The sequence below is a fragment of the Mastomys coucha genome, unplaced genomic scaffold, assembly GCF_008632895.1.
Source record: "Mastomys coucha isolate ucsf_1 unplaced genomic scaffold, UCSF_Mcou_1 pScaffold18, whole genome shotgun sequence".
NCBI lineage: Eukaryota > Metazoa > Chordata > Mammalia > Rodentia > Muridae > Mastomys > Mastomys coucha.
The window spans coordinates 94,412,248-94,422,300 of NW_022196900.1; the positions used below are offsets into that span (position 1 = coordinate 94,412,248).

Below are 10,053 nucleotides of genomic sequence, written 5' to 3' on the forward strand. Positions count from 1 at the left end.
GATAGATAGATAGATAGATAGGTAGGTAGGTAGGTAGGTAGGTAGGTAGGTAGGTAGGTAGGTAGATACAGACAGAGACAGACAGACAGACTCTAGCTAAGCATGCATGTCATACTCGTGGGTAGAGAACTTGCCTGGTGTGCATAAAGCCCTGGTTCTGTGCCCTGGTCGCAAAACAAAAACAGCACAAAACAAACGAAATCTCTTTAGAAAAGTCCGACACCCTCTCAACTCAGTGCTGTTCCCTAGATTAACTTTCTCACTCCAAAAACATTTTTTTGCAGAATTCTTAACCTAGGCAATGACAACTCCCCTTTCCTCTGGCGCCCTCTTGTGGGCAGGAAGTTCAGACACCTGTTTCCTCTACGCAGCCTGTTTTCAGTGGTAATTTCTCAAGCACAAGGTGGCCTTTTAAAGCTTCAGAAAATAGCACAGGCAGGGCTGCCAATAAATCTGATTTTTAAAATTTGACTATTTTTAGTCTTTCAGCTAACGGGTGTAATGCACCCATGAACGTATTGGTTGTTATTTGGCCATAGATGTCGTAAATCTCTTACATGGTATCTTTACGCGGCTTCCTGACAGCCAGCAAAATCTTACCTCTGTGGTGCTCACAGGAGGAGACAGAGCCACTGGGCATACATGGCAAATGGCGTTTCTCTTTTTTCCATTCTTCATTGACTCTCCCCTCTGCACCAGGAAAGCATAGTTTTATTCACGTTAGATGATTAGTCACAATCCTTTTGACCTTAGGACCCTTCCATAGGCTTAAAACATTACTACCCATCCTCAGATCTGCGGTTGTGGATCGGGTCACAGAGTGCTTGCCTAGCCCCGGCACCTCATAAAAACCAAGTGTGATGTGCACTCCTGTAGCTTCAGAACTTAGGAGATAGTTAGAAACAGAGAAGAGAGAGGTCATCTCCTGCAACATGGTGAATTCTAGACCAGCCCCGAAGACGTGAAACTTAGTCACCAAAACAGAAGCAGCCAGATGCCCCCCAAGAAGCTCTTAAAACTTGCATTCTAGCCGGGCGATAGTGGCACTCACCTTTAATCCCGGCACTTGGCCAAGGCTGAGGCAGGCTGAGTTCGAAGCCAGCCTGGTCTACAGAGTGAGTTCCAGGACAGCCAGGGCTATACAGAGAAACCCTATCTTGAAAAAAACAAAACAAAACAAAAAACAAACAAACAAAAAAAGCATGCATTCTGTTGGTTTTACACAGTTTATAAAATTAGTGTTTCCTCAAAAATATTTTTATGTGCCGGGCACGATGGCGCATGCCTTTAACCCAAACTCTTGGGGTGTGGGGAGCAGAGGCCAGTGGATCCCTGTGAGTTCCAGGCCAGCCTGGAACTGGGGCAGCTACAACTACATAGTGAGATACCATCCCTCTCTCCCTTTCTCTCTAGTGAGGGTAGGAGAGACTAGGTGATTCAGCGCTTAAGAGCATAGCCTGATTTTCTAGTGGGCCAAAATATAGTTTTCAGCACCTCTGGCCTTCACAGACACCTGCACAAACTCACAGACAGACAAATACATGCATGCACAAATAAAGTACTGGGTTTTTAAATTGTTATTAATGACATATATGAATGTTTTGTCTGCTTTTCTGTTTGTGGACCATGTGCATGCCTGGTGCCCTCAGAGGTCAGATCCTCTGGGACTAGAGATAAAAATGGTTATGTGCTGCCATGTGGTGATGAGAACTCAACCCAGGTCCTCTGAAAGAGCAGCCAGTGCAACCAGCAGTGGTATCACACACTTCTAATCCCAGCATTCGGGAGGCAGAGGCAGGTGGATCTCTGTGAGTTCCAGGCCAGCCTGATGAATTCCAGAACAGCCAAGGCTACACAAAGTCTCAAAAAACAAACAAACAAAAAAATGTTACAACGTAAAAGAAAGAAAAGAAAACAAACAAAAATATGCTCTTAACTGCTGAGCCATCTCTCTAGCTCCTTCAGTAGGAATCCTTTATCGGTAGATAGGTAGATTGTGTGTCTGATAAAAACAGAGGTATTGGTCTACTTTCTTCAAGACCCACTCTGGAGTGGAATCAGCCTTTCTTCTCTACCACTGAGCTCCACCCCAGCATCCTCAGTTTTCTTTATTTCTGGTTTACCAGGCAGCTGGGTTCTCATGTCTGCCTCTATATCATCCGCTGTCACAGACTGTGTAAGAGTATATATAGAAAAGCCAGCCTCACACAGATGGACGGCCAGCCTCACACAGACAGACAGCCTCACACAGACAGACAGTTAGGAAGGGGGAAGGTTTTTTGTTGGTTGTGTTTTTTCCTTTGGATTTTTGGAACAGGGTCTCTTTACATAGCCTTGGCTCTCCTAGAACTCACTATGTAGACCAGGCTGGCTTCAAACTCACAGAGATCCGCCCACCTCGGCCTCCTGAGTACAGGAATTAAAAGTCTAGGCTCCATCATACCCAGCAGGACAAGGAAAAACTTTAATAGTCGTGCATATCCTAATACTTGTACATCTTCCTATATTGTTTATAATAAAAAAGATTAGCTGGGTGGTGGTGGTGTATGCCTTTAATCCCAGCACTCTGGAAGCAGAGACAGGTGAATCTCTGTGAGCTACATGCCAGCCTGATCTATAGAGAAACTTCCAAGACTCAGGGTAGTACAGAAAAACCCTGTTTCAGGGTTCCGGGGATGGGGAAGAACGAAAAAAGATTTGAGAGCTGGAGAGATGGCTCAGAGGTTAAGAGCACTGAATGCTCTTCCAAAGGTCCTGAGTTCAATTCCCAGCAACCACATGGTGGCTCACAGCCATCTGTGATAGGATCTGATGCCCTCTTCTGGTGTGTCTGAAGACAGCTACTGTGTACTCATATAAATAAAATAAATAAATCTTAAAAGAGAAAAAAGATTTTTATTTATTTTATGTATGTGTTTTGCCTGCATGTATGTATGTATACCACATGCATGCAGTCCCTCTGGTGACCAGAAGAGGGCATCAAATCCCCTGGGACTGGATTTATGGGCCATTGCAACCTGCCCTATGGCAGCTGGGAACTGAACCCAGGTCCTCTGGAAGAGCGGCCAGTGAGTGCTCTTAGTCACTGAACCAGCTCAGCCCACCCACGAATTATTTTGAAACCTCACATTTTTGTCATGGGTAACATGATATCAGTTGTTTTCCCAGAGATTATGAACTCACGCTACTCATCTGCAAGAAAATGTTCAGCCTCTACATCCACATGCCTGTGGTTTGTCAGCCTCTCTGGAAAGGGAACAGGATAAGAACTCAGAAGTGCTTTGTGGGCGTTGCCCACCGGGTGACACAGAGCAAGAGACTTGTACTATGGGGGCTGGGTTTAATGGGCTCCACGGTCATACTGCCTCTCAGAGAGTGAGAGTGGCTTGTGGGTCTGGGTTTGGGGATTGTGTCTAGAGTGTGGATTTTTCTGGCTTTTTCTGCTTGTTCATTTGCACACGTGTGCTTATTTGCATATGTGGGTACCATGCACCCTGAGCTCATGGAGCGGAGATGTGAGCATCTTCCTTGGTTAGCCTCCACTCTGTTGAACCCAGAGTCACGAGTCTAACTTCACACCACTGAGCCATCTCTCCAGTCACCTGCCCATTTTGGTTATTTTGTTGTTGGTGGTGGTTTTTTTGTAGCTGGTGGGGGGGAGGGGGTGTTGAAACAAGTTCACGTCACCCACGTTGGCCTTGAACTCATTACACAGCTGAGGATGACTTTGAGCTCTTGAAACTCCTGTCTCCACATTTTTGCTTTGTTTTCAAGACAAGGTTTCTCTGTGTAGACCAGGTTGGCTGGCCTCGAACTCAGAAATCCACCTGCCTTTGCCTTGGCCAAGTGCTGGGATTAAAGCCGTGCGCCACCCCGTGGTGGTTCTGCCTCCACATCTTCAGTGCTGGGATCTCAGACAGCTTCCCTGGACCTAGTTTTTGGTAGAGCACCTTTGAGGGCAGCCTTGGTAGATCTTAAGGCACTTTGAAAGCTGCTGATAGAAGTATCTTGTACCTGGCGCTCAAATGTGTGATGTAAGGGTAGTGATGACCCTTGACCTCTGGGTCCTTCTGCTTCCTCTTGAATGCTGGGATTACAGCGTGCGCTGCCGTCTGCTTCATACAGTGGTGGGAATTGAAAAAGGCTTTGTATATCTTAGACAAACGCTCTTCCACTCTGACCCACACCCCTAGCTCCCAGAATCCACTTTTGTTTCTTTGAGACAGATTGTCCCTATGACGTAGCTCTGGCTGTCCTGGAACTCACTCTGTAGACTGGGGTGGGCCTCAGACTCTCAAAGAGCCACCTGCCCTGCCTCTCAAAGTACACCACACCCAGCTCAGACTCCAGACAATGGTCTCTAAGCCGTGTCCCCCTCGCCTTCCACCAGGTTTGCCGGAGATCTCATGTGTGCTTGTGGCTTGCAGGTGGAGTATGACCCCGCCCATGGTGAACGCTTACTATTCACCCACCAAGAACGAGATTGTGTTTCCAGCTGGAATACTGCAGGCGCCATTTTATACCCGCTCTTCGCCCAAGTAGGTTATGTCGTAGCCCAACCATTCCCCAACTTCAGCAACCCCCAGTCCTGCCCGTAGCTGACTGCTTAACCAGCCGGTCTCCTTGAGCCATTGGTGCCCAGAGGACCTAGAAAGCCTGGGATTAGGAAATAGGTTGTGGAATGTGGAAGCAGCAGCTCTTTGTCTCAGGCTGGCTATTTACTGGTGTGACATTCAGGCAGAGGCTGGCCTGGCCCCACGCTCTGTCCAGTCATAAGTATTAAGACCCAACTCTGCTAAGTGACTTAGACACATGCCTGGCCCCCACAGGACATACATAGTTGACTATGGCTAACTCTGGCTAGCCTCTTGCTATCTCCAGGGGCCACATTCCCAGAAGTCCCCGGAGGTCTCTGCTGTGTCTTAGGTCCCGTAGCTGGCTCCACCCTCACTTGTCTGTTCCTTCTCCAGCGCCTTGAACTTCGGTGGCATCGGTGTCGTTGTGGGCCACGAGCTGACTCATGCCTTCGATGATCAAGGTACAGGTTGCTTCGGGCCCCCATTCAGACAGCACTGGCCTGCTTCCAGCCTGCCCTGCCTTCACTTCTAAGGAGAGTCATACAGAGAGGGATTAGTGTTCTGAGCTTGGTGGGATGCGCTTCAGCCAGTCTCCTCACACGTTCACGCCTCTCTTTTATTACCTCTATACTGTAAATGTGAGGAACGCATGTATTGGTGAGGAGGTCTGGGGTTACTCCGAAGCCCCTGTTTGTGGAGAGCACCCTTGCTTAGAGGTTGGCAGTAATATCCGGCAGGGAGTGTACAGTTCTCTAACCATTCTAGAAACTTCTCTGGTCAGAGAAATGGCAGTCATGCCTCATCATTAGCTAATGGCCAGACTCCCATGTATTGCCTTCTGCCTGGGGATCCCATAGCTCAGAAGGGAAGGCTGGGGCTTACCTATCGTTCTGGCACCGGCAGCCCTGGCTGGGAACCTATTTCTTGGCATCAGGGGCCAGTATTAAAAGCCAGCCCTGAATCCTAGCACTCATCTCAAAAACACCAAAAAAAGGGGGGGGCAGCCCTAGGGCTGGAGAGATGGCTCAGTAGTTAAGAGCACTGACTGCTCAAGGTCTTGAGTTCAATTCCCAGCAACCACAGAGTGGCTCACAACTGTCAGTAATGAGTTCCGATGCCTTCTTCTGGTGTCTGAAGACAGCTATAGTGTACTCCTGTACATAAAATAAATAAAATAAATCTTAAAAACTAAAACAAAACAGCCCTGGTCCTTTGTGCCCTTGAACTTATTAGCATCAGTCGCTCCCATCCACATACCCCAGAGGAGCATCAGTGGGTCCCTTGAGTGACCACTCTTCCTCTGTCATCCGCAGGTCGGGAGTACGACAAGGATGGGAACCTCCGGCCCTGGTGGAAGAACTCGTCGGTGGAGGCGTTCAAGCAGCAGACTGAGTGCATGGTGCAACAGTACAGCAACTACAGCGTGAATGGGGAGCCCGTGAACGGTCGTCACACCCTGGGGGAGAACATCGCGGACAACGGGGGACTCAAGGCAGCCTACCGAGTAAGTCCTGGGATGAGCCCCAGTGTTCAAACATCTTCCTGAGACACGGGGAAGGATTGGGCCCACTGCACAGCCTGACCATTCCTTCCAGAAGTAGGGGTCTAGGTGGGAGAGAGCCTGTATTGGCTACTTTTTTTTTTTTATTGGTGGCGCACGCCTTTAATCCCAGCGCTTGGGAGGCAGAGGCAGGCAGATTTCTGAGTTCGAGGCCAGCCTAGTCTACAGAGTGAGTTCCAGGACAGCCAGGGCTACACAGAGAAACCCTGTCTCGAAAAAACCAAAGGAAAAAAAAAGTACTTGGCAACTTAAGGAATAAAGGATTAGTTCTGGTTTGGTGGTAAGGGGGTGAAGGGGATATTGTCCGTCTGGTGGGGGGAAGGGCATGGCAGCAGGAGGGGAAGGGTGCTGCCTGGTCACCTCCAACTCAGCAGTCAGGACATAGAAAGCAACCAGCAAGTGGCTTGGGCTGTAAGCCTGGAGGCCCGCCCCCAGTGACCCACTTCCTCCAGGGAGATGTCACCCTCTAAAGATTTCATAACCTTTCCAGGCAGCAGCACCATCTGGCAACCAAGTGTTCAAACGTGAACCAGGGGAGGACATTTCACATTCAGATCACAGCAGGGACATGGAGAGGGTTCTGCATTTCCAGTCCTGGGACTGGCATAATTAATTCACCTGAGTTGTGTGACCGAGAACTCTTAACACCTGACTGATAGGCCTTTGGGAAGGCATAACTAGGTGACTTGGACCCACTCGTGACCCAGAGAGACACTCAGAGATGTCAGTTAAGTTAGGTAGAAGAGAAAACTGGGGAAAGGTGTAGACCTGGCAGAGGGCAGTACAGAGGTTCTTCCTAGCCGTGACTGTAAGAGTAGACACACAGAAAAGTAATGTCTACTGGGGCACATACAGGAACTGAGTCCAGAAGTATGACATAATTGGTCTAGCCTCTGTCTGTCAGCAGGCCTACATTGAGAGCCTTCTGCCCACCTGTGCTATGGTTGAGGCCCGAGGGTAAAGCTGGCAGCTGGGAGCTGCTTCCACCCAGCCTGTGACACCCAGCCTGTGACACCCAGCCTGTGAGATGCACAGAGGCAGAGCAGCCCTGGCCGCGGAGCCATCTCTCCGCCCTCGCCGTGTCACGTCTGAACCCTGGTGTTCTCTCCTCGCAGGCATACCAGAACTGGGTAAAGAAGAATGGAGCTGAGCAGACACTGCCCACCCTGGGTCTCACCAGCAACCAGCTCTTCTTCCTGGGATTTGCACAGGTGAGCTCACCAAGAGGAAAGGCGGGTGTGTTCCATCACGGGTGTGCCAGCGCCAGAGGCAGGTTCCTCTCACGTGGCATCAGACTGCCTTTGGGACATGCCCTATACTCGTGGTTCTCAGCCTGTGGGTCACATCTTCTTGTGGGCAGGCGGGTCAAATGACCCTTTCACAGGGGGTCACCTAAGACCATTGGAAAACACAGATATTTACATTACGATTCCTAACAGTAGTAAAGTTACAGTTACGAATAGCCACAAAATAATAATAATGATACCACACCGTGAGGTGTCAAGGGTCTCGTCATTAGGAAGGTTGAGAACCACTGCCCTGTACTGAGGTGAGATGCAAAGAAGGACTATACTTGAAATGAAGGATGCTAGAGAGAGGAAGCTCAGTGGTTACAGCTCTGCCACACTTACAGAGGGCCTGCTATGGTTCCCAGCACCCTCATGGTGGCTCACAGCCATCCAAACTCTAGTTTCCGGGGGTCCAGACACCCTCTTCTGGCCTCCAAGGACATAGCATACATGTGCTGCAGTCAGCATGCATAATCATGCATGAAAAATAATACCAAAAATCTAAAAATAAAAGAAAGTGAATGGAGATACCTTGGTGGGGTGTCTGTGACCCAGCTGTCGAATGCTTGCCTCCTGCATGATGACCCCAGTTTCATCCCAATACGAATCAGCTATAAAGGGCATGGCAGCACATGGCTAGACTCTCAGCACTTGAGATGAAGAGGCAGGAGGATACATAGAAAATTGGAGGCCAGCCTGGGCTACATAAGAACCTGTCTCAAAAAGAAAAAAAAAGGGGGGGGGGTGGCTGTAGTTAAGAGCACCTACTGACTCTTCCGAAGGTCCTGAGTTCAAATCCCAGCAACCACATGGTGGCTCACAACCACCCATAGTGAAATCTGACGCCCTCTTCTAGGGTGTCTGAAGACAGTTACAATGGACTTATATATAATAAATAAATCTTTTTTTAAAAAAAGATAAATTAGCCCAAATATCTTATATAAAAAAAAACACCTTGTGTCCTGTAGATTAGAGAGCAAGGTGATCCCTGTTAGGTCTAGGATTCTAGAAATCTCCTTGTCTTTGTCTTTTTTTTTTTTTTTTTTTTCTCCTTGAGACAAAGTCTCACTATGTAGGCCAGGCTGGCTTTAAATTCACAGAGATCTGTCTGCATTCTGCCTCCCTGGTGCTGGGATTAAAGGCCTGTGCCATCATGCCTGGTTCTAGAAATTTCTTAAACTTAAGATAGACTGGGTTGTCCTTGAGTGTGTGTCCAGCCATGAGCCTTTTGTTGGTGCCTGCAGTTATCAGGCAGTTAGGCAGGGTGTCCTTCCCAGCAATGGGAGAGCTCTGGATCGAACCCTCCAAGGTGCCTGAGTAACATTCGGCAGATTCATGTGTAAGAAGCCAGGTACAGAAGGATCAGAGCCTTTGCTCTGGCTGGAGGGGCAAAGGGCAGAAACCCCTGCCAGAGAGAGTGCCACCTATGGACGTATCTGCCCTCTGGCCTCCTTACTGCACCCGCTTCTCGATCCCTGGGATGTCAGGCTCATTCTGCTCCTGTCATAGCAGCTTCAGGCCCTCACAGTGACCCCAGCTTCCCCTCATTACTGCCCCCCTCCACCCCCCAGGTCTGGTGCTCTGTCCGCACACCCGAGAGCTCCCACGAAGGCCTCATCACCGATCCGCACAGCCCCTCTCGCTTCCGGGTCATCGGCTCCCTCTCCAACTCCAAGGAGTTCTCAGAACACTTTCGCTGCCCTCCTGGCTCCCCCATGAACCCTCATCACAAATGCGAAGTCTGGTAGGGGCTGAAGCGCAGAGAGCACGGACCACAGACGGAAGAAGGGAAGGGGCGGGCCAGCAGCCAGCTCCCAGCCCCTTGGCCTAGGGCCCCTCCCCCACCCTGGAGAGTGTGCAGCCATCCTAGGCCTATAATGGAGGCTCATCACTCGAAGCCAAGATTTGACCCCCTGAAGCCCCGGCATCCCGGACACCCTTTCGTGCGTGTGTGATGCTAGTGGGCCTTTGGGTGTGTCAAGCTGGTGGCTTGCCAGCCTGGGCATCACACTGACAATGGCAGTGGGACATGACTCCTTGCCCACATCCAATGCCAGATACACCACAATACCACTGTGTCAAATGCTTTAAAGATATATTTTTGGGGAGACTATTTTTTAAGCATTATGGAATACACTGGAAATCTTCAGGGAAAATGCATTTAAAACACTTTTTTTTTTAAAGAAAAGATTAGTATATTTATTGTGTTCTCTTTTTTCTAAACAACCTGTGGACAAAGGAAACCCCACTGACTTACCCCAGGGGACCCCAGGCTGCTGAGACAGATGGCTGCCAGTTTGAGCACTACTTTAGCCCATTGTTGGTGTAATCACTCGTGCAGTCAGGAGATGTAGGGGGCCAGGCAGAGGGGGCAGCCGGCTGAGGGGCCTGGTTTGTGGGCATGACCTTCTCAGCTTACCTGTCCTGTCTCTGGAGTCCAACCATGGGAACCCCAGCTAGGATAGGCTGATGCCCAAGTTGATAGCTGTGGCAGCACAAAGCCAGAGTGATGGCCTCCACACAACCCGGGGGCACCCCAACACTCTGGACTAGAGCATAGGAGAGCCCATCTGAGCTGAGACCCCATACCCCATCAGATGCACCCTGTTGTCCAAAGATGTCTTTT

General features: G+C 49.5%; 1 protein-coding gene across 2 annotated transcripts in view; it reads left to right on the forward strand.

Annotated features, from left to right (window-relative positions):
- The window catches only part of Ece1 (endothelin converting enzyme 1), a 100,510-nt gene extending 90,633 nt beyond the window's left edge, over positions 1–9,877 (forward strand). For both annotated transcript variants that reach the window (XM_031379149.1, XM_031379148.1), the window contains exons 15-19: positions 4,428–4,538; positions 4,971–5,038; positions 5,891–6,081; positions 7,254–7,349; positions 8,999–9,877. In XM_031379149.1, coding sequence (XP_031235009.1) covers positions 4,428–4,538; positions 4,971–5,038; positions 5,891–6,081; positions 7,254–7,349; positions 8,999–9,175 — 643 coding nt within the window. In that variant the 3' untranslated portion in view covers positions 9,176–9,877. The remainder of the gene's footprint in view (positions 1–4,427; positions 4,539–4,970; positions 5,039–5,890; positions 6,082–7,253; positions 7,350–8,998) is intronic.
- The last annotated feature ends 176 nt before the right edge of the window (positions 9,878–10,053 follow it).